Source organism: Montipora capricornis, chromosome 4, assembly GCF_036669925.1.
Source record: "Montipora capricornis isolate CH-2021 chromosome 4, ASM3666992v2, whole genome shotgun sequence".
NCBI lineage: Eukaryota > Metazoa > Cnidaria > Anthozoa > Scleractinia > Acroporidae > Montipora > Montipora capricornis.
In genome coordinates, this window is record NC_090886.1 from 50,944,430 (window position 1) to 50,971,929 (window position 27,500).

General features: G+C 38.9%; 3 protein-coding genes across 5 annotated transcripts in view; 2 read left to right on the plus strand and 1 right to left on the minus strand.

Annotated features, from left to right (window-relative positions):
- The window catches only part of LOC138047304 (uncharacterized), a 7,554-nt gene extending 2,155 nt beyond the window's left edge, over positions 1–5,399 (plus strand). Inside the window, exons 2-6 of one of the 2 annotated variants that reach the window (XM_068894098.1) lie at positions 24–134; positions 831–872; positions 1,700–1,846; positions 3,265–3,414; positions 5,265–5,399. In XM_068894098.1, the coding sequence (XP_068750199.1) occupies positions 74–134; positions 831–872; positions 1,700–1,846; positions 3,265–3,414; positions 5,265–5,275 (411 nt within the window). In that variant the 5' untranslated portion in view covers positions 24–73 and the 3' untranslated portion in view covers positions 5,276–5,399. The remainder of the gene's footprint in view (positions 1–23; positions 135–830; positions 873–1,699; positions 1,847–3,264; positions 3,415–5,264) is intronic. The other variant, XM_068894099.1, reaches the window with a different exon arrangement.
- A 2,462-nt stretch (positions 5,400–7,861) lies between these two features.
- Positions 7,862–10,660, minus strand: LOC138047306 (cilia- and flagella-associated protein 251-like). The gene is made up of 2 exons (XM_068894100.1): positions 10,535–10,660; positions 7,862–9,278 (listed from the first exon to the last, which is right to left on the minus strand). Exons 1-2 carry the CDS (start codon positions 10,539–10,541, stop codon positions 8,089–8,091), a joined length of 1,197 nt encoding a protein of 398 aa, XP_068750201.1. The 5' UTR covers positions 10,542–10,660; the 3' UTR covers positions 7,862–8,088.
- A 6,414-nt stretch (positions 10,661–17,074) lies between these two features.
- The window catches only part of LOC138047307 (SANT and BTB domain regulator of class switch recombination-like), a 27,408-nt gene continuing 16,982 nt past the window's right edge, over positions 17,075–27,500 (plus strand). Inside the window, exons 1-12 of one of the 2 annotated variants that reach the window (XM_068894101.1) lie at positions 17,081–17,125; positions 18,541–18,608; positions 20,103–20,143; positions 20,602–20,811; positions 21,854–21,912; positions 22,254–22,348; positions 22,446–22,511; positions 22,591–22,671; positions 23,656–23,766; positions 24,511–24,588; positions 25,148–25,343; positions 27,064–27,217. In XM_068894101.1, the coding sequence (XP_068750202.1) occupies positions 20,110–20,143; positions 20,602–20,811; positions 21,854–21,912; positions 22,254–22,348; positions 22,446–22,511; positions 22,591–22,671; positions 23,656–23,766; positions 24,511–24,588; positions 25,148–25,343; positions 27,064–27,217 (1,084 nt within the window). In that variant the 5' untranslated portion in view covers positions 17,081–17,125; positions 18,541–18,608; positions 20,103–20,109. Of the gene's footprint in view, positions 17,126–18,540; positions 18,609–20,102; positions 20,144–20,601; positions 20,812–21,853; positions 21,913–22,253; positions 22,349–22,445; positions 22,512–22,590; positions 22,672–23,655; positions 23,767–24,510; positions 24,589–25,147; positions 25,344–27,063; positions 27,218–27,500 lie in introns of both variants that reach the window. The other variant, XM_068894102.1, reaches the window with a different exon arrangement.

Genomic DNA, 27,500 nt, shown 5'->3' on the forward strand with positions numbered 1-27,500 from the left:
AATTGGTCCTTTAATGTCCCTAGCTTCTCGTTAGCAGGCTGTTTAAGAGGACAGAAGCGCGTTCATCGAGACCATGAAGCTTTTTGTCTTGTTCTTTTTGTTGCCATGTGTGGCGTGTCGAAGTCAAGCAGATGGTAAGTGTATCTTTTTTTAAACCTTTAAGGAATTAGGAATTATATCAATGCAAGAAAAAAAGGTAAATGCCTTACTATACGATAACGTTATTTTAGAGAGGGAGACGCAATTAGCCTTTTGCAGTTTTTTAAGTATACGGCCCCAGTCTAGATATACCACAGAGGAAAGACCACAGGAAATCAATGCCCTATATTGCGAATAGTGTTCTTTCTATCCTACAGAGAGTTGTGATACGGGGCGTACGGTTTATCGTCCTTATCCGAGAAGACTAAAGAGTAAAACCATTTACAGATATAATTACAAAGGCAGCACTTAAAGACCTTGAGTTTTGGTCCGGGCGGAGTTTTGATCCCGGGATCTTCCGCACAGTTGTCCGATGCCCCGGAACCAAATGAGCCAACTAGTCGGTATTCGATGGCCTTCGACATTTCAGTTCGCTATTCCTTTGCTTGCTTCTATTTCATCGGCTTTGACCAAACTAGTTTTCCCTTGTCTCTGCTATGAAAACGTTTTTATACGTGGCTTTTTCTAGAATATACTATTAGATTGAAAAGAAGACATCCTTCCTTGAACAATTGCGCTTCTCTTGTACAAACGTTTTTTGAGGTACAATTCATTGCTATTAACTGAAAACATTAATTTCTTCCTTTTTTTTTATCCCATGTACTTCATCGTCTCAAAACCAATTGTGTCAGTTGGATCAACAGAAGAACCTTCAGAGGAACCAGTACCAGAGGGTAAGCTGCGATCGAGTGGTACCCAATGGCTCTTAAAAATACCCGTTTCTTGACTTTCTATCCGCTGTCCCGTCGTCTAAACCATATTTCAACCAAGAGATCTGCGATTTAACTGTGGCAGCGCATGGCGATACGTGTATTACTTTGTTGTTGTGAAAAGACTAGCCTTTACCCCTATGAATACCTACAGTAAATTTTAAAAGTAGAATTTTACGATCAACTCTCCCTAGCTAAAAATCATTCACATGATGTAAACCAGAGCACACCCTTTTTTTGCCCCTGAGGAGAGCTATTGATGGTCTACAGGAAAACAAGTGGGCTACGAGTAGGAAGAACCCAGTTTCACTCGGTTAGACTCGAACTCAGACTCGCGCAGTTTTCCTTCCCACTCTTCACGCGGGTAATTCTATCGTTCCTGGTGTGATGAAGGGGGAAGGTGTTTTGCGACAGTAACTTAAACATATTGAGCAGCAGAGGGACTGCTTTTAATTACCGACTAAGACCATCGTTAATAGAGGGGAGTGGTTTGGAAGCTCGGCAAACATCAAAGGAGCAAACAAAGATGCCAAGATTTGGGTTGGAAAGTCTACGACCGTGCACAATCTTTTGTTTTGCGCTCCGCATACACTATGCATGAATTACATAACCAATACGTTTCTATTGCTTAGTTCCTCAGTACGGAGAAAACAACTATTGTGTTTCAGTGCACGGTCAAGGCCAAAAAAGAGAACAAAAACCTACAACAAAGAAATTTGGCGGGTTTCATAACCATTCCCCTCTATTAACTATGCTAAGACAGATATAACTTGAGTAACTCTTGGCTCTAGGAATCACTTACAAGCCTGTTGGATGCTTTAAAGATCGTTTTAGCCCTCGAGCCATGCCGGAGCTTTTGAAGAACTTCCGAGGTACCATTGACTGGAACCATTTGGACAAGATCGTAGAGAAGTGTGCGGAGGAAGCCATGAATAAACGTGAGTACAGAGAGTGGTGATAACGACTCTTCGCGGCAACGACAACACCTGAAAACAATGATATCATATTTTATCGTGTGGCACGTGCAGCTCGCATTTTAGCTCACATTTTTTGCGGTACTTTGCAAATCCAGCGGATAAGCATTAGCGAAACCAATTGAGTTATCCGGTGGACAGTGGTTTATCCAGTGCATAGCGCTATTCACCCTTCGAACAACTGGGGTCTGGTCAGGACGAGTTGGTTGTGGTAAATTAGAGGTGTTCTACTGCGCCTTCCATGAAAGTGAGGACTTTGAAGTTTAAATTCCAGTCGGAGGTTTCTTTTTAATTGCTGTCAATCTTTGAGGCAGAACGGGTTACCGGGCGAGTTATTGCGTCTCATTCATCGTTGTCATCGGTGAATTGCGATTCACTCTTTTTTTCCTATCGGCCGTTAACTGTCGCGGCAAATTGAAAAACAAAACCATTGAATTGCATTTAAATATCAGATTCCACACGTTGCGAAACGCTATCTCGCCCTATTTGAAGGAATCCGGCATCCATTGTATGGAATCCAGAATCCCTACATTTCGATGGCATCCAGCATTCATCACGGTAATGACGGGAACCCGTGAGTATGGAATACGGAATCCACCACTCGGGATCCGGGATTCACTATTCGGGATCCGGAATCAATGTGCTGGGATCTCTTTACATAGGGCGAGCTATGATCGTATCAATAAAATTCCGACGTTTTGTTCCTCAATATATGAAGTATTCAGCAAAGTGACCCATGAAGGTGTTAGTTTCGGTTGCGAGTGGATCACGAAATTTTTCAAAGTACAGATTTTGTTAGCTTGCTTTATGCAAAACAAATATTGATGCAAAAGCAAATAACTATTGATACACAGTTTTTAGAAAGAGCAGAAGCCACTGCAAGGTTTGCGAGCTAGCATTTCGAGTGTTTGCCCATCTTCAGAGCAAATAGCGAAGGGCTAACGCTCGAAGTGTCCGCTCAGAATCTTCTTTACGATTTTATCAATTCGTCTCGACCAATATGTATAGGTTATTATATGGGTAATTTTCAACCAACCTCTAGAGATACAAATAACAATGTTGCAATGTACAATTGCTGGTGGATGAACAAAGGAAGCTAATGAGAGATCTTTTGCTTTCGTCCACCAACATGGCGACGTTACGTAAAGTGAAAACTACCAACACTCAACAAAATGTCTTGTTTCTGATTGCTCAATGACGAATGTATGAATAGGTTATAGAATAGAGTACAATACGGAAGTTGCTATGGAAACAAAGCGATGGACTGATTTTGTTGAGTATATAATAAATAAAAAATCGTATGAACTTGCTTGTGCATTTGACTCAGCTACGATAGGTGTGTTACTTAGTATGAGAGCTGAGAATAAGGTCATCATTTCCAGGGCAAGAGTACTTTGGTATCCAATTTTGGGGAGAATGTTGGGCTGGCGAAGACTCCGATCTCACTTATGATCAATATGGGGAGGATCCTTCTGGCTGCTATGAGAATTTGGTCGGAATGGCAATGCACAACATGGTCTACAAGTTTGATTGTAAGTATGGATGTTGCAATGATTTTAAAATATGTGACATTTATTTTTTCCAAGGGGTCCTGCAATCTGGTTTGGTCCTATCTCTGCCCACGGGAACGGTAATGCTCTGGGTCCTGCAATCTGATTGGTTCTTCGCGCGGTCCAGATTTTTCTATCCCTGCCCACGGGAACGGGAACACTCTGAGAGCTTTTGTCCTTGACTTTAAATTTCTCGACATTGACACCGAATCCGTTAACATACAAGAGTTAGTTTCAAAACGGATCTTTATTTGAAACAGAATTGAAATGTTCAGTTTGTAAGTCGCTTACTGCATTCGATGCGAATACCAAGCGCGATGTGAGTCAACAATTACAAAAGTGATTTCAGAGGGGAAACGAGAGCGAGGGAGAGGAAATAAGTAATTAAATTATTTACCAGCTAAGGTTCGGTCCGTATAGCGAAAACTGTGACCTCGGTCTTGAAGACCTCGGTCACTGTTTCTTGCTATTAGGACCTCCCAGCCGGCAAATAACATGCATTTCGTATACTTGAACAGCGGAATGGACATAGAATGAAAGTTACAAAGATTATTGCCGTTAGATAAACAACGTAAGCAGGTGCAAGCAAGCTTGAAAATATCCAGACTGAACAGGATTTGAACCCATGACGGCACAGTCGGTGGCTCAGTTGGCTGAGCATCGGGATGTCATGCGGGAGGTCGTGAGTTCGTCTCCGGCCGGACCAACACTCAGGGTCTTAAAATAACTGAGGAGAAAGTGCTGCCTTTGTAATTACATCTGCAAATGGTTAGGCTTTCAAGTCTTCTCGGATAAGGACTGTAAACCGGAGGTCTCGTCTCATAGCCCTTGTTGGAAATTAAATAGTATGGGACGTTAAAGAACCCACTCACCATTCGATAAGAGTAGGGGACGTAGTCCCCGGTGTTGTGGTCTGACCTTATCTGGACGGGGACATCTTTCACTTCCTTAAAATTAATTGTAAACTGCATAACAAGCTGTCTGGTTAAAGTCCCCCACAAAGTATTAAATTAGTCCTGAAAAGCCCCGTGGGGAGAGACTAATAGCCTCACTTCACTTCACTTCACAGCTCTCAGCTCTGCTCTACTAGCTAAGTTAACAAAGCAGCCTGGAGCTCGCGGGTCAATTGCAAATTTTAGTTCTATCCGGAAAAGATATTGATATTGCAATCCATGTTTTCGCAACTTACGCTATTTGTTATTCAAAAGGAAAAAATCGTGGATCACAAACGAAGTACAAGGGAGGGAGGGAAAGAGTGCGTCTGTCTACGGGTCCGGAGCTAGCTAAACATCACGCCATTCTGTTGTAAATCAATTAAATCTTGCGAAGATTGAAGAACAAACGGGTCAAACGAAAGGGTTTTGTCTGTAAGAGCTGATAATCTTTTGAAACAAACATGTTCATTCTATCATGTATCAAAGAACATAACAAAACTCTAAATATTTCAGCTGAATAACTCATCCTTCATCGCGGTCTGTTTAAATGGGAGTGGTTACTTTGGAAGCCCCTGTTCATTGAAAGGAGCCTAATCTTGATCTTTATAGGCTCCCTGAGCTTTCTTTTGATTAATTTGTCCTCCGCCAGTATGATCTTTACATTGTCAGTAGTGGTGAAATGACCTCAGAAGCAACGCAATATTCATATATGGTCGACTATGTTCTTTAACCAGGTGCCCAGAGCCCTAGCAATCGAGCTAAATTGTTACGTTCTAGTCACCTTTGTACATGAAAATATTTTGTCTGATTGTTCAACTTTTATGACGTAAATATGACTTGCTGGAAATTTAATTTGTTCTCACCAATTGTATGTTTCCTTTTTTTGTCACTTTGCAGTGCCTGAGTAATCTCCGGCGAAATGAAACTTACCAAGACCACACCTGTTTCTTTTGTCTGTAATACACGGCAAACGTCCCGGATAAACTACACTAACTTGAGAGAAAGGAAAAATATAAAATGATTGAGATGAAATTAGGATTTCTTGCTTTCTTTATTTCGTATTTGCTTTTACCAGAAACCCATAAGGGTTGAAACGTGTAACGCGCGTTCACAGCTTCCGAATATTCAGTGCGAGCTGATTGGTTGATTGTTTCAGTGCTAAGTACCATATTTGGAAACCCCTCGCTCTTGTTGTTCCAAATATGGTACTTAGCAAATTGAATATTCAGAAGCTTGTTTCCCAACACACAAGGGGCCGTTACACGTTTCAACCCTTATGGGTTTCTGCTTTTACCTAAACATGAGCAATGTTATAACTATAAGGCCCTCGTTGACGACAGAGATGCTATGGGATAAACTGTGCTTCGCGGCTCGGTAAATATCCACCACACCATTATTTACCTCCACTTCGGTGATTAGTTATTAAATATACTAAGAAGACTCGTAGAAACAATTTTGACTTGAGGGTAGATCGAAACCTTCGCGAGTGAAACCATAACACTCTCAGTGAACAAAGAGCATGGAAGCTTCCATGTTTTGAGCTCTCACCCAGGCTCAAGATCTGCGATTGTTGGGCCTAACTGCGTCTCTGAGTGTGCAGCCAGTAGAGATTAGGAGTTGCAAAAATGAATGTTCCTTTCTAAAAGTTGAGTCTGTCTTCCATATTTAAGTACTAGGTATTCGAACATACGCAGTCTTAAGGCAGAAAGAACGTAAAAGGGAATATAAAAAAGTAGCTGGGACTGAGAGGGATACTGAGCCTTAACGTCGAACCATCACGATCCAACCCTTAAATTTCGGCCGGCAGCTACCTTTAGTCCCAAACTGCTAGCACATAGCTGTCTCCGACAAAAATTGAGCGAGAGAAATCTCGTCCGCTTTGACTATATGCGACGGATTCCTTTCTTACGCATCCCTCAGTATATCCTTTGTCACTTCTACTTAATTGGCAATGAGCTCAGTTTGTCAGTTTGGTTCAAGCTAACTCTACCCTGCGAGTAGAGTCTCCTTCGATCTTTCTTGATAAGTCGGGAAGAGGAAGGAGGATTCTGCCTGCTGCCTCGACATTTCGTATTGAGTATGCGTTAAAACTTCAAATGGAACCAGTGTCAGTCACGCGTGACCAGAACCACAAAACAAACGGTCGGGATATTATCGGACAACTCTGGCAAACACACGACATCCAAGGAATCATTTCCTTGGAAACTCAAGATAGCTCATACTTTTACAGTGAGGACACTCGAACCATGAACACTTGATATTTGTTTGCACATTTTTTTAGTGACTATATAATGTGGGCTGGTCCTTTTGACAAGAGTATTTAATGTTTTTACACTTACAAAATGCTATACATGTAACACTATACATCATAAGAAGAGCCTTTATTTCTTAGTCGTCGGAGAGAAATGTGCACAAAAATGTCAAGTGTTCATGGTTCAAGTGTCCTTACTGTAAATAAGCATTTCATTTTTTACTGAAAAATTTATGTTTCTGGCAGACTAGTTTCTGTAACCGACACATGGAGGAAATACTCACGGGTATTTTGGACAGTTAAAAAATTGCCACGCCGTTGTAATTTTCAAAATCTTGACGACGTGTGGCGATTGATCATGCGCAAAAATAAAATGAAAACAGATTTGTCAAGTCGAAACTGGACTGACTCATCCATTCTTTGGATGAGCGGCAAAATCCAAAAATGTCGAGGCGGCTGGTAGAGTCTTCCTTCCTCTTCCTGACTTATCTAAGAAGATGGAAGTGAAGGAGACTGCTTGCAGGGTAAGTTAACTCATATTAAATTATAAGTGGATATTTGAGGAGAAGGGAAAACCGGGGTACCCGGAGAAAAACTTCTCGCAGCACTATAGCGAAGCAACAAACTTAACCTACATGCTACGCCATGTCTGCGAATCGAACCTGAGCGCCATTGGAGGGATCGAGGTGAGTGATCTTATCACTCCCCCAACCCTACTCCCCAAGAACATTCTTCAACCAAAAATACTTACCCCTACTGACAAAATTATGCATATATTTATACGTGTTAAAAGGCTATGTCACTCAAAATGATGTAATTTCACGACAACCAAAACTGATGCCCAAAAAGTATAACGAAACATCGCAATAACCACTTAAAAACTGTTGAACAACGTAAAGGAAATACAGAAAAAGGAAAGAGAAGCATAGGTGGATTCAAATGGACAAGATTGAAACGGATTACATTTGGGTAACCTTGAAACTGAAGTCCGAGCGGCCCGACGTTTTTCAAGTTTATGGCAAATCGCCTGGATAAAGGTCGTTTTTTCTCAGAGTCAGCTTGTTTGTGTTGTAACGATAATTTTATCAGTAAATGAATTCCACATTAAAATTTGTGGTCAACTGAGGATTTCCCCTAAACACCCTAAAATAATGTGACATAGCCTCTTCAAGTCGGCACTGAAACAGCGAATTTTATATATTTCCATCGTTTTATTCTTCATGTCTACATATGAGTCTACTTCTCTGGTATCGCAACTTTAATGGCGCCAAATAGACGACTTACAACACTGGACAAAATACCTCTTGAAACATGTTATGGTCATTCCTTGAGATGACATGAATTCATGATTTACACAAACAGCAAAGTAGTGAATGTAATTACATCAAGACTATTGAAAATAAGGGCTTCAGTGATAAGAAGGACGAGCTATCCTAGTAGATCTTTATAGCTAGTACGAAGAAAATGTTGTCACTCGCTGCGTGACCTAAACCGAAATCTCTCTCGTTGTTCCCGACTTATTCCTAGGGGATCTTTCTCTTCACGTTGTTTGCGGCCCTCCATTTCTCTCTCTTGAACTATCCGGCCTTCTCCAAGAGCTCTTTCTCGCTGCCTCTCCCTGAGCTCCTCGCGTTCACGTCCCTTGTTGCCATAGCCGTCCAAGCGCTGTCCTTCCCTTTCGGCTTCTCGTTCGCGCATGCGTTTTGGGACTAACTCTCGCAATCTCTCATTTTCCGACTTTTTACTCCATTCATGGAATTCCCCGTTAGGATAGCTCAACATCTGCATTAACTCCATTTCCCTCGGAGTCGCCATTCGATCTTCATGATCTCTCATGCGTTCGTCCATAAAACGTCTTTTGTCTTCCATAGTGTCTTCTCTATTCTCGTCGTCCTCTTCATTGATTCTTTCATCCTGTAGCTCCATATTAAGACTTTCGTTATTTTCCGCCAAATATTCTCTCAAATAATTTCTTTCTTCTTCTTGTTCTTCTTCTTCTTCTTCTTCGTTTTCATCTTCGGACGCCTCTCTTTTGTGACTCAAACCCTCCTGAACAGCTTCTCCTCGAAACTCCCTGTTAGAATTCTCCTTGTTTTCTTTTGGGATTTCTCTAGAATAAATCTCTTCAGGATTCCTAAAACGCTCTAAATCCTCTCCCTGGCCGAATTCCCTTTTCGTTTTTTCATCAGCCATCGCGTTCTCTTCCAGTTTTTCTTCAAGTTCCCTGTTTAATATGTCATGTTCGTTTTCATCATCTTCGCTCCATTCGTCTTCTTCATATTCCCCAGGCATTTCATCATATCCTCCTGGTACTTCTCTGTTCAGTAACTCTTTTCTGTAACTTCCTTCTTCTTTGCGCTTTGCCGTTTCCATCGCAAGTTCCCTCTCAAGTCTATTAAAAAACTCTTCCTCGTTCTCGTGTCCAAACTCACGCTCTAGTGGTTCAGGAAACTCATTTTCTGCAAGTTCACGTACCGATATCCCTTCGCTATCTTTCCCCTCGGAATAACTGTCCGTCTCTTCTCTTTTTGGTGGTATGAACGGAGGCATATCAAAATTGATTTCTTCTTCCCTGTCTTGGATCTCGTTTGCAAAAGGCGCCGCAGAAGCGAGAATCGATATTGAAAAAAGTAGCACGACAACCTGGATGATCCCCGAACCTGAAAGAAAAAGAAACGTATGACAAAGTTTTAGTCACTGATAAATTGTATGAACCTTGTATCTTAACATTAAAGGGGCGAGATCTGATAACTGATCAAAAAACGATCAAAATATTTCTAATATTTAGGTTTCGTCTTGATGAGGTAAGATGGTTAAGTTTTGTGTTTTCTGCTGCTAGATTTTGCGACCGAGATGTTATTACTGCCGATGTAGCACTCAGTCTTCGGTAAAGCAGATCTATAGTTAGCCACTTAACAGTGTCGTAGCTATAGTCTTGTCTTCAAAAAAATAAGTTGCGGTGCTCATGGTTGAATGTGTACATGCAGTCTTGTTTGAGGTCAGGTTTAAATTAATCACGTCAGTTTTACATTATGTACAATAGATAGTTCTTGTTTTTTCAGACTCACTCAAATTGTGCCACGGTAAGTATGCCATTAAAGAAAGTATGGACTCGTTCTATCCTCATTAAGTGGCTGTTAACATTTCTTAGCACGTCATCTGAAAAGCTTAGTGTTCTGGGGAATTATTGATATTCAGATTTTGCATCATACATTCTCAAATCTCGCCCCGAATAATGTTTTTTTGCTCACTTGTAACCGAAACTTGCCGTTGAATGGAAGGGATTTAGGCAAGCCAAAACTCTGCTAAACGCTTTTATGTGTACACGTTTACGATTTATGAACCGAGAGAGACTGTTTGAATATGTCTGTACCAGTCAATGACGCGCCTCAGCAAAATAATTCGGGAGTTAAAAGAACTTCTAGTTGGAGGAAAATCTTATTTACATTTTATTTTCAACTACCAAGCGATATACAAAACGATCTCAATGTTGAAACACGTGAAGTTTTTCCGATTATTTGCAGACTGAGTGTTATTTATCCTGAAAAGTTGGATTAAACATCGTTATAGACAGAATATTTTGTTGATATGTTGAAATATATATAAAAAATTTCGATAATTTTACTGAGTGTTTTCTTTAGTGAAACGTTGAACTAAAAGTTCCATGGCAACGCAAAGAATTGAATCCGGTTTTTTTTAATATTCCAAAACTAATACTTTGAACGAGAAAAAAGAAATGAACACGAAGAAAAACCAAGGAGTTGTATAAGAACACAAGTCTTAACAGCGGGGTAAACAACATTTAAAGAGAATATCCTTTGAAAGAAATTCTGTCCTTTAGGGTTGTTCTAAATTTTTTTTGGCAGGAAAAATATTTGAGGTTAATTCTTTATCTTTTACTGTATAAAACCCTTACCTTTCATCCTTAATCGAGAGATACTGAAGCTGCTACGCTGGTAAATCGATCGAGTGTCCACTCATTAAATTCTTTGCTTTCCTCTTATAGTCCTATTTTTGACATGTTTATGTGGGCGGATTCAAAATTGATTTTAGGTGAAGCTGCTACGCAGCTTTGGGCTAAAACACCTGCAATTTTCCATTTAGTTTTATTGAAGAGCTTTGTTCTTTAAATTAACCTTTCCGCTCAAAGAGCGAAAAAATAAATTAGACCGAATATTATATTCTGCCATGGACTAGAGATGAATTGTGATCGGTGAGAACGTAAAATATGACACGTTTTGCGACCAGGAAAAATTATGTATTGTCATAGACACCCTGGAAATGTTTACTATAATTCAAAGAAGCTATATCTATTAAAAGGATGAACTATTTATGAGAGCACTGATGTTTTCTTTCGGTGTCCAGTGGAAATGAATGGGCCAGGAATCAAACTCCAAACCATTCATCTATTATTTACCGTAGGTGAAGACGAGACAAATTCGTATTTCAAAGTAAAACATTTTAACATCAACAAATGTCTCACGGTTCTTGATGTATACTCGTAGTTGATACGCATGTGGTCCGTACTTCTAGAGCAGAAACAATTTTTCGATCGCATCTTTATGAAAACGTTTCATTTTTAATGAGAGCCTTTTTTCGGAACGGTGTCAGCTGACTTGATAACATCTGCTTCGGCCAGATGAAATATGCGAATCATTCATTTCATTGGCTGTGAGACAATTGTGCATTAATTTGGCGATCAAATCCTTGAGGCTTCTCTTTAAGATTTCCTTCGCCCAACTCCGCCCAATGAAAAATTGCCACCTGTGCCTTAAGGACTTGGGAGAAGAATCAAATGTGCTTACGTTTCATTCAAAAGCGAATTTCATACATCGTCCAACTATTGCGTAATTCATTCTTGTCGACAGAGCTCAGTTATCCATAGGATTTCTATAGAGAGGTGCGAACTATGCGATGGACTTTGTTTCAAAGGATTGTAAAGTGTTAATTACTGTTTCCTTTTACCTTCTAAATGGTAAATGGAGCGGAGGATATCGTTTTAATGAGTATTTGTAAGTTCGTAAAAGTGCCTCGTTTTTAGAAAAGCACTCCTTCCGACAGCAAAAAGAATCTCTTTTTCACTTTACTTTTTCTTTTTACTTGCTTGCTGTTTTGCCGATTTTCAAGTTCCACGGCTGCGAAATCAAGTTCTTGAACTTTTCGCTGTGTAAATATATTTTGTCTTAGTGTAGCGCCAATGCATGCAATGAAGCAGATGTACACAGTAGTTTTTCAAGTGGGTTCCGTGTAAAGTGCATGAAGCCACTCCCTATTTCCCTCATCTGTTTACTTCGCGTTGAAGAACTATAGACCTTCAAAGCTTTTCTTAGAGAACCGTCTGTCCTCTAAAGGTGAAAGATTATTAGGATAAAAAAAAGATTAATTCAACCAGATAAAAAACAAACAATCCTTGCTAAATTTGCTTGAAGTATCAAGATAGCTCGTGATTTACAGGTGCTAAAATAGATCAGAAAACAGTTGCCAACAAAATTCTGCCAGGTAAAAAAACTACACCGACATTGAAAGTAGCCTTGAAAGTAGCCTTTCCCATGCAACTGAAGTAAGGCGTATCTTAATTGGTTAGTGCGCGTTTAATCCAACTGATTCGATCAACGACTGGCTTCGTGTTATGTCGGTAAGACAAAACACTGATACTGGGGGAAGGGGGCATGGGTGAGTTAAAAGCCATGGTTGATCTGACAGAACAACTAGTGTCACCTTCAATGACTTTACCTTCAACCATTTTTTTATGAAAAGCAGTGTTCAGTCAGAAACATGGGTCTGCTTCATTACCCATTATTAACCCAAGTTAACTCCATTTTCCCAGTTAAAATTTAATTCCTTTGGGTAGCATAACAAAAACGTTCTTAGCAATAAACTTCAGAGGCAAACTCTAGATATTAATGGCAAACTCTAGATATTAATGAACATCGCTTTCAAAGCGAATAATTTCCTTTGTTTGATAACTTCCACTATGTTCTTTTATCGCTGGCTGGAAATCAACGGCCATTTTTTTACCGAGACATAAGAAACTTTTTTGTAAGAGTTCCATTTCCCAAGGAGACTGGAAGACACAAAAATGTCAGGAATATTCCTATATTCCCATCAAATATGGTAATGGAAATTATAAACTTTCCGGTTCTTTTCTGCCTTCATTGATGAAAACAGCGATAATCAGAGGAAACTGTTTCGTGCAACTGCAAGGCTGTTGAAACCGTCTTGGCCAATAATTTTGGAAACTATTTCATCTTTAAGATTGCAAAGATCCACACCACTCTGGACAGTTTTTCTGATGTTGACCAACCTGTTCCGCCTGACGAAGTGACCGATTGTGAATTCTCTTCTTTTGAGGAAATTCATGCTGAGACAGTTAAAGATCTCATAAGTGAAGCTCCTTCAAAGTCTTGCAATCAAGACCCTATTCCAATAGACCTAATGCATAAATGGCGGCCAAAAATGTATTCTTTTGTTTATGTGCTAATGGGACTCACTAGCCTCGCTCTCAAGCAACCTTTCTTTTGTATTTTGTCCATGCAAACGAGGCTAGTGAGGCTAATTAGCACATAAACAAAAAAATATTTTTTTGGCCGCCATTTATGCATTCGGTCTACTGACTTACTTAAGATTCATTCCGACATTCTTGTGCCCATTCTTAAAAGAATTGTTAACTTGTCCCTCCAGAGTGGATGCTTTCCTGGTTCCTGGAAAAATGCTGTAATCTCACCCTCCTTTGGTATACCAAAAAATAGTTTTGGGGTACTTTTTTCCCGCAAACAACTTCTTATGTAGAAGAAAACGAGAAGAAAACTTCACGTACACGGTAAAGGTGATATCAGGCTCTCTGGTGTCGCGTTTACAGCAAACGATAAACGCCAGGGGGAAATTGGTGTTTTGCCAAATATCAATTAACCAACTGGTTTGATATTCAGCTCATTTCGTGGCTGGTTATATCTACAGGCGAAATATCGAGCAACTTCTAAAAACAGAGGTAAATTATAATATGTGAATTTTCATGCACTTTTAATAATCAGCAGCCTGCCGTTTACCGTTTCACGCAAACGCGATGCTTCTCTCTCACTACGAGCGCGTTGGTCACGCAGTTGCTATCTCTGGCCGCAGAGAGTTGGAATCCAGATGGTCCTTGGATACAAGATGGCGGACGAAATGGAGGTTTTGTAGAGTTTGTGCCGCATAAACCCGGAATCTTCATATGTTTCCGTGCTTTCTTTATGTTTTCTTCCCGTTAAGGAGTACTTGTGTAGTCATGGAAAAAGCGTGTGCAGGAAAAATGTTTATTTGACATTGTTTGCTGGAAAAACTTTCATCACAGCTGACGGCTCTACGATGTCTCGTAATATGGCCTTGGATTTGATGCTACGAACTCTGATGAATTCGCGAGAATTCAGGGAAACAGATAAAAATTGGGAGGCAGTGGCAAAGTTAATCCCTGGGAGCACATCACAGCAGGTTTCCACGGAAATCATATTTTTCGATCAAGGCTCAGTGCGCATAAGCTTAAGCTTAAATTATATCTTGTAACTAGACGGATTTCTAAATTCTGAAAAGCCACAGATCCTAAACAGATTCATTTTATGGGTACCAATAGTATAATCATTTCACTTCATTTTATTCTCTCACATAACGAACTAAAAAAAACTGGTGGAAATAGCTGTTTGTTTTGTTCAAGACATAGTTAGCTCTTGGCTTTGATTCTTGGCTGACATACGTGTAACCTTGTGTGACTTTCGTTATACATGTAATTTAAAAAAGTGATATGCTTTCTTAAATTCTGTCATAGATTTCCAGTGCTAAATTTTTGTGATGAAGATAAACTTTCATCTACTCTTAGTTGAAACTGAAGACTTAGCTCTGGGTATCATGTTGATGTTGGGTTTCAAACAAAACACAGGGCTGGCCTCGGCAGGTACAAAACACAGGTCACAGATCTCAAGTCGCAGGTCATTGGTTTAGCAATACAGAAAAAAATCATGAACGTGCATTTAAGCTAACCTTAGGCCTAATTAGGCCTAAACAAACGATTTTAGGCCCAAGGTTAGCATTGGTACATGGTTGGGGTTGCTTCTGTACTGGTAAGGGTTAGAGTTAGGGTTTTTGTGACCCCTAAAGGAGACCAATCTGGGCGTGGCTTAAGCAAATTTTGACCCCTAAAGAAAACACGTTAAAAAAAACATTTGACTTCTGTTTCGCTTAGAGTAATTCTGTGTTTCTTCGGGGAACCCTAAACAAGACCTTAAAATATTGGCGCTTTGCCCGGAACACCCTAAGCGAGACCAAAATCCAAAATTTACACCCCTAAGTGAGACGACAAGCATCCCCGTCTGTTTCATATGGGAGTCTTCCCCCCTAGGGTAAAACAATGACCTGTAACCTGTGTTTTGTACCTGTCTGGCTGGCCTAGTGGTGAGAGCACTCGCCTCCCACCAATGTGGCCCCAGTTTGAGTCCAAGACTGGGCGACATACAATGTACGTATGTGGAATGTGGATTGAGTTTGTGGGTTCTCTATTCTGTCTACTCTGCACCAAGAGGTTTTTTCCCCAGGTACTCCGGTTTTCCTTCTCTCTTCAAAAACAGTTTGATTTGACATGCGTTAATTTGTTGATTTCTGTTTACAATGCTCCAGAGCTAGAAGACTAGACACTTACATAACATTCCTTTCCTTAGTAATGAAGTAGGTCTGACTTTTAATTAGTCGCCATCCTCTCCCCCCCCCCCCCCAAGGTTTGAGACCTGAGTCTGGTTTATTTGCCCCCCCCTCCCCCCGCCTAGTAATCCCATTAGTTTTTATATCCGTCAATATTTTATTTTTAGTGTGCCAAACGGTGGACGGAAATTCAGCAAACACATGCCGCATTTTACCCAGTCCTGAATGCAGCATCTTCAAAAAGCTTGTCAACTTTCTTGAACTCTCTGCTTCACTTTACGGACGAAAAGGACTCCAACTTGGCACCCAAAACACAAGAAATTAGACAAAGCTCCCAACCAGTTGCTATGGACACCAACTCTGTAGATGATCTCGATCCAGGTTGGATAGATTTTGAGATTGATAAGCAGTGACTGAAGTGTGTAATGCATAACTATTTTTAATTTTAAACTAAACAGAATAACCTGTTTCTAATTGGTCAATGACGAATGCATAATAGGTTATAGAGGGCAATGGAGGTTATAGAGTGCAATACAGAAGTTGCTATGGAAACACTGTGATGGAGTAATTTTGTTGAGTATACATGTATAACAAATGAAAAATTGTATAAAATTTCTGGTCATTTTTGTGATTTATGGTCACTCGCGATGTTATGAAAGTTCTGAAATTGCACTCACCTATAGCTAGTACAATTTTGAGAACTTTCAAAACTTACAAAACTTGCATAAATGTACATCACCCCTGCTGTTGATAATTATAAATCAGGAAATGTACTTGCATTCATACAATTTCCTAAACAGCCTTCTAAAATTTTTTATCAACTATGATGGTTATTTCTTGATATCATGGCTGAATGTTGAGCAATCAACAATTTTCAAACATGCATAGTTTGATACTTCTCTGATGTGAGGATAAACAAATGCAACTTATAAATATAATTTTCACAACTCTCCTGCAGCTCATAAAATAATTCATAACATTTTTATTTTTGAAATACAGTACATGTAATTGAATGGCTCAATTTGTGAGACACTTTTAATAAAAAGTAACAGTGGTCAATAAATGGGAGTGTCTTTCAGAACACCAAATGTTAATGGTAGTAAAAGTGATTAAGAGCTTTATACCTGTCTATGAATTATGTATATTGTCGAGGTTACTCTGCGTTAAGAGTAACCAGCTGACTTATTTCTCTTCATTTTAATTTCATGCTTTGTTCCAAATTTTGTTATCATGCAAAGGACATGAAAGGTAAACATCAATAGAAGTTCATCTTTTTGTTTGATTATTATCATTATTATTATTGCTATTACTATCATCATTGATTATTATTAGCACTATAAGTACAATGTACAGTGTAGTAGTAGTAGTAGTAAGCAGCAGCAGTAGTAGCAGTAGTTGTCGTTGTCTTAAAGTGGTAATGTTTGTAGGGAGTAGGGAGAAAGAAAGGAAGTAGTTTTTTGACTTTTAACTTCAGGTATATTTGTTTGAGCCATATGCCTTCTTTAATCATGCTCCATGTGTTGAACATTTGCTTTAATTTTTAGTTTTACAAGTACAACTATTTTACAGTTTCATGTAATATTTGTATGATCATGACATATCATTCTATGAAATGGATTGTATAATTATTATTATTCTTTTCTTCAACTTTTGTCAATATCATTGCAGTTATGTATAATGTAGTCCGACATCCTTTAAGTCACTGTCCCTGAACATCCTTTAATTTCTAATTGTTAATTAAAGTGTAAACAATGGACAGCTAATGTAACATTCATTTGTAAAAACTACTTTCAGGCAATTAGAAGCTGACATATCATATCAAGACATCCCAGATCTTAAACAGGTACATTTTGCCAAACAACAGTCATGTAATTTTTCTCGTGTCTTTTAAAATACTTTTATTTACTAGTAACCTGATTTTTGCAGCCATTCAATTAATAATATAGAGGATATTACAGTACATGGCCGTGTGGAGATGTGGAGAAGCACATTCACCAGTTAAGCAAAAAAATCTCCGGAAACATTGGAATGAAACTTCGTGTTTTTGTCTCCCAGGATATAAATTTGATTCAATTGTATTACTCCCTTTGTTATTCTTTTCTAACTTATGGTCTTATAATCTGGGGAAACACCTATGAAGCCACTTTACATCATATTGTTGTTTTGCAGAAGAAGGCTGTGCGAATTATTACTTTTTCTTGTTATAATGCTTACACTTCCCCTTTTTTGAAACATTTGTACATTATGAAATTTCGTGATGTTTTATATCATCTTAATTGTGTCTTCATCATTTAAATTTTATCATAATTTGTTACCTTCTGCTTTTCACTATTCTTTTACTCCAAGTAGGCAGAAGTAAAATACTAGACTGTCTTCTAAATCAGTGTTTTGTATTCCTTAACTGCCAGGACTAATTATGGGAAGTTTAGCATTTGTTTCAAAGGGGCTGTTCTTTGGAATAACATTGAGGCATCTTTAAAAATTCTTCGCTTTCACAAATTTATGTGTTCCCTTAAAAAGTCTCTCATTACATTGTGTATGTCATACATGTATTAATTATCTTATTTACACTTCCTCTTTTTAGCAAAATCTCCAACACAATTGACTTTTTAATAATTAGAAAATTTTGCTTTTGTTCTAAACTGAAGAGAGAGGGAGTAAAGATTCTCAGTCAAATGGAAAATCTTGTGAAAGGAATTACTGTGCATGTAATTTCAGTTTTAGTTGTTGATTAAAATTGTTGTTATTGTTTGCAAGGCTTGTTTGTTTACTGCTGTCAGCTCAGAGGTGTTTGATCACTGTAAACTGTATAAACTAATGATTAATTTTTTACTTTATGCAGAAGCATGATAATAATTTCCATATAGACTATATTCAACTTTCTGGGGCTTAAAGAAACAGGAGCTCCACTTTTAGGATTGGCTAAATCTGTATAATAATTATAATTTATAATTTTTACTGTTCATGGATGTCGGATAGATAAGAGATACTAAAATGCACAGTGGAATTCAATCATTGACTTCTTTCACCAAGCCATAATGCCTCATGTCTTTGAGGTTTCTTTGCGTAAAAAAATTATTATTAATATTCAGGTCCATGAAACACAAGTCAACATACATACAATATGTAGTCCCAAGAGTTAAACTCACTTACACTGTGTTTATGCAAAGAACCTCCCAAACCTATGACTTTATGGGTTGGTGATGATATTCAATTTGACCAGTGAGTTTTATGTGATACCTTTTTTTTTTAACTCAGAGATCAGTTCTAAGGCAAGCACCAAGATCAGCCAGATCACAAGCCTCAAACTTAGACTGCTTACCTGGGTGAGTGGAATTTAGCAGTGCTCTGGCAGCCATGACATTTCTTGGTGAAAAGTACATGTATACATGTACATGTAATAACACTGTTATTTTTAAAGGACATGTGTATATTTGAAGTGGGTAGGCTATTGACAAAAGAGAGAAGTGATCCTTACACTTAATCTGGATGAATTCAAAAGATTGTCTCTGACACAGCAACCCAAAAAACCCAGGTGGCACCAACAGGATTCAAACCCATGCCCTCTGTGATGATGCCAGTGCAATCATTGCTCAGACTACCAACTGAGCTACAAAGCCACACAGCTGGGAGCAGGTCAATTTGTTGGGCTCATAGATGCATGCATGCATGTGTTCCTGTGAAAGAACTTGATGAAAGAAAATATTAATGTACAGTACGTGTTGAAGTTCAAAATTTTTTCCTGGTTTTGAATTTTTCAAACCAATTCCATTTTGATTTCCCTTGATCTACCGTACATGTAATATTCATTATCAGGAAAATCAAAATTGAACTGGTTTAAAAAATTTTGAACCAGGGAAAAAATTGACCCACAACATAATATATTTGAAGACTGCGGGTGATGGATGAAAGAGAGAATTGATCCTCGCACTAAATATCCAAACAATTCAAGCGATTGTCTCGAGAACGCATGTTTTATGAGTCAAATGAGTCAATGAGTCAATGAGTCAATGAGTCATGAGTCAATGAGACTCACAGTCAATATAGCAATAATTTGTTGATTAAGCCTAAGCCCTCGTTTCAGTGATTAGGCCTAAGCACTCTCTGAAATATTAGCTTTCATTTTATGGTTTAATTAACTGCACTAACCCGTTGACTCATTGACTCATTGACTCATTGACTCATAAATACTTGACACTCGATTATCTCTCCCAGAAATCCGAAATACCCGGGTGGCTCCAATGGGAGCGGGACTGAATCTTTGGATAAGTGCAAGAATCATTTCTCCATTTCAAATAATTATATATATATATTTTTAAATGTGACTCTAACGTTAGAGTGGTTCTCACAAATTGTCGAAAGAATGATAATGTACTGCAACAAGTTGCAAAATTGTTGAGACACTTTCATTAAAAAACAACTTCCAATACTCGGCGTATCTAGAATTTAAACCTTTCCCACTTTCTCTCCCCTCTCCCACTTTCAATGTTGACTGCTTAAGTTCCCCATATTTTTTTGTCTTGCTAGCAACACTGATAAGGGGGGGAGGGGGGCTGCAGTGTGAGAGATAATAGCGAAATTAATAACGCCCCCAGAAGGTGAAGTGTCTCCACTATTTTTGCAACTTGTTGTGGCAACTGTGACACTTAAGTAAAGCTTAGGCTCAGAATTTTTTGTCACTTTTTCGACCAATGAGAAGCAAACAGATTGAGGACTTTGTTTGGTTTTGCTGTTATTATATTGGCTCTTTATAGTTAAAAGCTACTTTAATTATGTACTCTATTTGATAGTGGTAATAATAATTCTGTTCTTTAATGCAGGCCCAATATGGTGATCCACGTTTGTGATGAGAGTAAAAATTGTGAGTTAAAGTAACCTTTTTCAAGTATAACTTTATTCAGTTAAAAGCCTTTTTTTGTAGATTCTTCTTTTTGACATTTATGCCTCTCAGTAACAGAGTAAAAGGGCCTGCATTCTAACTTGCAGTTCCACTTCTTTTGCCCTCAGGCCATAACTTAAATTGAAAAAAAAATTATGGCTCAAGGAAACATGTTTGGCAATATCTTTTGATCTTTGTACATATATTAAGTAACACAAACAGACTTTTAAATTTGGCAGGCTGTAGTGTAAATTAACCAATCAGAGCACACATACTATCTGACAGATATAATGAAATTAACATAATTTCAATAAATAATTAATGCTTATTAATTTTAATAAAATTAATATTTTTAAATGAATAAAAGATATGCTAATGAATTTTATTAGCGTATAGTGTACTTTCACCTTGAAATCATTTATGATTCAATCTGTCACCAGTGAAACAGGACTTCACATGTCCTAGGGACCTGCTTATCAATGAGATGAGATATTTTGCCGAGTACTTGTCAGTGGAGGCCCAGAGGTGGGAAGAGGTCGACATCTCCGTCCACTGTGATGTACAGATATTTGATTGGTTGATGAAGTATGTTAAACGAGGACTGCAGGATAAGAGCAAGTCTGGAACAGAGGAGAAAAAACCCAGGCTTGGTAAGCCATACAAGCAAAAATGTTTTGGAGCAACTTTCAGGAAATGCAACTGCAAGCCAAAGTTAAACTAAAAAATCATCTTTCATTGTACAGTACGTTAATTTGATCCCAACCAAAGAAACCTGAAAGCAGTCTGTATATTTCCTGCAATCAGACACAGTGAAGTTTGAAATTCCTCAGTCAGTGAGACAATCAGTACTAAAGTCAGTCAGCCAGTAACATAGTCAATAAGTCAGTCAATCTGTCTGTCTGTCATTCTGTCTGTCATTCTGTCAGTCTGTCAGTAAGTCTGTCAGTTAGTCAGTCTGTCATTCTGTCAGTCTGTCAGTAAGTATGTCAGTCAGTCAGTTAGTCAGTCAGTCTGTCATTCAGTCAGTCAGTCTGTCAGTCAGTCTGTCACTCAGTTAGCCAGTCAGTCAGTTAGTCTGTCTGTCATTCTGTCAGTCAGTCAGTCTATCTGTCATTCTGTCAGTCTGTCTGTAAGTATGTCAGTCAGTCAGTTAGTCAGTCAGTCTGTCATTCAGTCAGTCAGTCTGTCAGTCAGTCAGTCAGTCAGTCAGTCAGTCAGCCAGTCAATTGGTCAGTCAGTCTGTCATGCTGTAAAGTCAGTCAGTCAGCCAGTCAGTGTGTCATTCTGTCACTCAGTCAGTCAGTTAAGTCTGTCATTCAGTCAGTCAGTTTAAAGCCTGTCGTTCCATCAGTCAGTCAGTCTGCCCATTGATTAATCAGTCAGCTAATCAGCCAGTCAATCAATCAATTATAAATGCATCGCTTCTCCATTTATGACATTAAACTGACGGCTTAATACATTGGGGCTGTTAATGGCTTATGCTACTTTTCTCTCCTGTTGACATGAAATATTCTCCTTTTTGCCAATTTTAACTTGTTCAAGTACAACAAACAGAAGTCACTGTGATAAACCTGTTAACATATTTTACTTCATGTTTTGTAAGCTTTGAACAACACACAGTCATGTGCATGTACCTTTTACATGATACAACCCTTAATGGGTATTAATAATAAATAATTATTTATCTCACAGAACCCAACAATGTCATATCCATCTTGATATCATCAGATTTCCTGAAGATGGATTCACTGGTGAGTTTTTCAGTTTCCCTTGAGATGGCAATTTTACTGTCTTGCTATTCTTATGACCTACGATTTCCTAATACACAGTATTATTATTAGTTTTTTAAATCAAACATTGCTGCCCTTTATTAATAGACTCTGTGAGCAGACAATTGGAGCTAGATTAAGGCTGTGATTGTAGACCAGGCAGGCCTTATGGATCTATCTTACTTGACCTTGGCAACTGGCTTAGTATAAAGCCATTCTTTAGCTTTTTTTATGCCTTAATTTTTTTAAATTTCTTGTACATTCAAGCACTTATTTGTTTGGACTGTAAGTGATAATTAATTTTGTTTATTGTTCCTTTTCAGGTAACTGATTGCATTCATTTCTGTCATGAAAACATGACGGCCATAGTAGCTACCCCCTGTAACATGAATTGCATCAATGACAAGCTAGTCACAAGGTATTTATTCGTTTGTCATTTCCCATCCCAACCTTTATTGCACATTATAAGCTTTGTTTGACCTGTCTATGATGTTCAACGTTTTTTTCCTTTTAAGAATAGCAAAGCTTTTCAACCACAATGAACTCGAAGCCATCAAGGATCGCAAAGACAAGTTCAAGAGGTTTGGGTAGTGTGCAAAAGAAATTCATTAGATGTAAGATGTTTTTGGTCTTGTTTATCCCCTTTGTTTGTGCTTGCAGCAAATTGTTTTGCAAGAAAATCGAAGAAATGTTTGATCCACGAATGTCAAGTTTGTCATCAAATGCTAGTACATTGTTCAGGTAAGCCTTTACATCAGTAGAAGTGGCAAATGGTACCTCCACAATCTTGATGCTCGCAAACTTTTCATGTGATCTCAAAATCTCCACATCCTTTGCTAAGAGTCTCAAAGTTTCATTTATATTGCATTTCTTTTAGTGTGAAGTCTTGCATGTTTTAGTCTCGGTCTCGGATTCGCAAACAAGGATCTCATCGTCTTGGCGAGTCTCGAATTTTTCCATTCATCACGGTATTCACCCCTATTAGTAATGATGTTTATTTATTGATTGTTAGTATTATTGTTTAGAAACTTTAGAGTCAATAATAATTATTATAAGACAGCTCAAGATACTACAGTCTGTAATATATTGGTGCCAATTAAGCAACAACAAGTTGCCAAGCATTAAATTAAAAGCAATCAACATCCTGTATTCCCTTCACATTTCACACTTCCAGCACTTTCCTTGGTATACTTGGAGAATCCAATAATGCTAATTTCTGGATGATAGCAAATTGATATCACAGTCATTAGTATTATGATCTTGATAATTTTATTTCACTGAAATTTGGATAAAAATACCTCCTGTTTTCATGATAACGATGAAAAGCCGTTTGAATCTGAAAACAAATTGCTATGTGAACTCTCTACATGCACTGAGTTGAAGTTTCAATCAACAGATTTGTCTTTCATTGCCTTCAGTCTCTGTAGTGGAGCTGATTGAAGGGCAACATGTAGCATCATAACCAGTGGATTTTACAGCGGTTGTCAGTCTCGTGCACCTCTCAACAAGTTTTTAATTTTTCAAAACTAAATTTAGTTGGATGTCAGTCAAGTGTTTCCATGACGAATTCAACTGTTGGCAAGCGAACAGGACTATTGTTGATTACCACCAGTGGGCACACTTGCCAAACTGTTAACAGGCATATTAAAAGCTCGCTAACAGTCAAGTTCATTATTTTTGTCAGGAGATAAAAGGAATTATATTTTGTACTGTTTCTTTTTCAAGGTGTCTTGCATGTGGAAAGCTGTTGACTGCAGATTCTCAAAGCAAGTTGCGTTGTGTTCCAAACAGAATGATGGTGAACCACAGGGGAAAGGTGTCATACGTTCATTCACGGTAAGCCTTGCTAATTGCTCTCTCTTGCAGTCTTGGTGAATGAGTTGTGAAGGGTGCACCTTGCCAATATCAGGCTGATAACATGTAGTGTACGGGGCATCTATGGCAGTGGCTGGCACAACCCTTGTATGAATCTTGGAGAACAGCACCACAGCCAAATGTAATTAGCTGGAAGTCGGAGAACCTGGATCAAGATGAAACTTCCATTCAAGTTGAGGTGAAGTGAAACTCAGCCCACAGCGCTTAAAAGGGTTGAGGGTGCATTTCTTGTGACAGTACTTTTGGACCCCTCCCATCATGGGCTTTTTAGGGCCACTGAAGCAGAGTAGTGAAAGAAATACAACATTTCTCTTTTGAGAGTGGTAAGAGTCAAGTCAGTTGGCCATTTACAGGTGAAGCTGAAAACGTGAATTGGAACTTGCCAGAACAACATCAGCTAGTGGAAAGGGTATGACTGGAAACTGGGAACTCAGAATGAAAGTCCTGCATCCTATCCACAAAGCCACTCTGATTCCTGCTCAGCTCCCTGAACCCATCAGGTTTGGGCCAATGTCCAAACATCCAGCCAGGCCCAGTCCATCAGGACATGTCTTTGTGGACAGCCAGAATGGTGTTTGCATTTGCTAAGCCATACACTACATCAAATCGGAAAAAAAAAAACTTTGAATCATTTTTATGAGTTTCAGTCATTTGTGAAACAAAAACTCTGTTGACATTTTGTGTTTTTCTTTGGTACCTCATCAGTGACCATTCTTGGGATGTCAATGAGTATCTTCTTAGTTTGCGGGAAAAAGTCAAGTCGTGGAGGGATGTTTACTGGAGGTTAATAGAATTGTTTTATCCCTACGTCTCTGATAAAATATGATAAAATTAACGCCGATAACTACCTAGCAGTTGATACTGTACACGACCACATCTGAGGTCGTTGCCAAGGTCAACAAAAGTTGTACCCAGGACATCGCAAATGTCCTCACGGAATAAGAGTCAAACTAAACAGCAGTTTTAAAGTGTAAGGAGCTCAGGATATCATTTGCTGATGTATTTTATCAATAAACCATCCATCAGTTTATACTGTACATAAAGTAATCACGTGTATGCCACAGGCAAATCACATCTAGAATTTAATAATCGAGCTTTCAGCTTCACATGTGTCAAGTAGCCACATGCTTGAGCTTATCATAAAAATTAACCCCAGTTCGTTAGGGCTATAACGGGGATGGTTGACTGCTTTAAGAGATTTTTGCGTTTTGTTGACTGTTTTTGTCCTTACGTTTTTTTACTCTTTTTTTTTTCACATTTTCTTCCTTGAGTTACTACATTTGTTTCTATCATTCAATTGGTATCACTCTTTTTGCAGTTTCACTTTTTTTCATTTTTCTAGGTTATGGGGTGCAGTGAACGTTCTATACTGTTATCGCTGTGGTCAATACTTCTCTTGCAATGAACTGGGTCACTGTAATTACCATCCAATGACAGCAGACTTTAGCAACGTGGACTGCACAGCTACCAAGATTGTTGGAGTGTATCCATGTTGTCAGCAGAAAGTCCTGCATTTCGATCCATCGTCAGAAACATCTGTAAGTCTGAAAGACAGCGTAAGAGTGAAAACGTTATCGGTAAATGAAGTTGAAATATCAAATGTCATCGGGAGGTCATCGTTAGTCCGACTCCTGCGAAGGAGCACTCGGATTTTTCCGAGTTTCCCCGAGACACCATCGAAATCATGGGTCATGGCCAGTCTCCCACGAGGCTCCTATAGCTCAGTCCTAGGTTCACCTCTTGCAAAGGAGCCGACTTGGATTTTTTCAGAAGATCCCCGAGTCACTATCGATAAATTGATCTCTTCATTTCATTCACCAGGTTTTCGCTTTAAGTTTAAGTATCTGTTTCGGTCTGTTACAAGCCTAGAAAGGCCCATCAGGCCGGCACTTATCTCCGGTTTCTGTAGCATGAAGCCGCGACTAGGAGTATTTCTACTCCCCCCTGGACTGGACGCAGCATTAAATTCGCCGGTACCCATTTGTACACCTGGGTGGAGAGAGGCACCGTGAGAGTAAAGTGTCTTGCTCAGGAACACAACACAATGTCCCCGGCCAGGATCCGAACCCGGACCACTCGATCGGGAGTCGAGCATGAGGCCACCGCGCATGTTATTGGTTATAAGAGCAAAAACAGTCGTGCTGCTCCTAGGTATTGGCGCACGTAAATAAAAATAATAGTTAATAGAAAGACTTAAGTCCCGGGCACCCACCCCCACCCCACCCCTTCAACCGTTTTGAAACATGTTGAAGGAATTTAATGGCGTTTAATGTTTGCTTTAACAACAATTCGTTTAGGGTTCCGTAGCCACCGTCAATAAATTTAGCCTCGCGTTTTACGGAAGGCGGCTCATTTTGGGCTCATTTTTGCACGTTATCTACAAGTATCAACCATTTCCTCAAAAGAAAGAGAAAACTTAAGATAAAAGAATTTTCGTGCTTTTATGACAAACAATAACGGTTACAACCTGTCGTTTGCCGTCATATATACAGAGGTTTTCCTGGCTCACTCAAATTCCTTTGCCTTTGATGAAAGGAACTTTATTTTAAGTCCCTAGTCTTCTAGCGCTAGAGCACGAATTGGGAACACTGTAAACCGTTAAATCAACAACGCATTCAAGAGCGAATCAAAGCAAACATATCCAAATATCCTAATTCGGAGAGAGCCTGTTCACTGTCTACTGAATTAGAGAATTTGTATTCTTTGCCGTGTTCTCAAATGCATGGCAGAACCCTGTGTAATAATCGTTTTTAAGAAGACTCCCGTATGCAATAGCAAATATAGGTCGGTGTGTGGTTTTCGTACGAATAGCCACTGCCTTAAAAAAAGGCTCCTTCATACAATACGATATCTTATTTAAAGGGCTGTGTGGCGACACTGCATTTAATTTTGTGTAGTTTTACAAATTAGTCGCCCCTACTCGCTGAGCAACTTCAACGTTAACCCAGAAATTGCTTTTAAACTACACAAATCAAAAATTCGTGACTGAAAATTGTCTGTCGACCATACTTAATTTGAGTTACAAACAACGGGGTTTGAAAAACTGTTCGGCTGAGCATTTAAAAAAACCCAGTTGCAATTTTGCCCATTCCTGTTTTCTTTTTCGTATTTTCATTCAAACATTACATCAATGTTTTTTAAATAGTTATTTTTGCGTTTCGCTTGATGTGGTTGCCAGTTCCCAGTCGCTGAATTTGGGTAAATTTCATGACAGAGCCCCCCTTACTGAAGTATTAATTTTGAAGTATTTGTTGAAAGGGATGCTGCGTACGCGATCACAAGCCTACTCTAGGCACGTCACAGTCTACCACAACAGCGGAGAGCAACACGAGCACAGAAGTCTCAGCCAGTGAGGAAACAAAAGAAGAAATGACCACAGAAAGCATTGAAGGGCAAAAAGAAAATTCTGAAGGTGAGAAGTATTATTGCCTTTCGAGGAACTGTGAACTGGCATTAGAAGAAAAACCGGCTCATAAACTGGGACGATGTTAGCTTAGCTCACTTGTGCAGAAAATAGAGCGACTTTCATATGGCCTTGAAAAATAAACGCAAAAACAGAACGTAAACAAATATGCAAAACATTTAATTGGCTTATCGAACAAAAACAAACGAGCGCGAATTGTCATTGGCTTAACGAACACGGATGCAAACAAAGTCATCTCTCCATGGAACTTTCTGGAAAGTTTCGCTTTGAC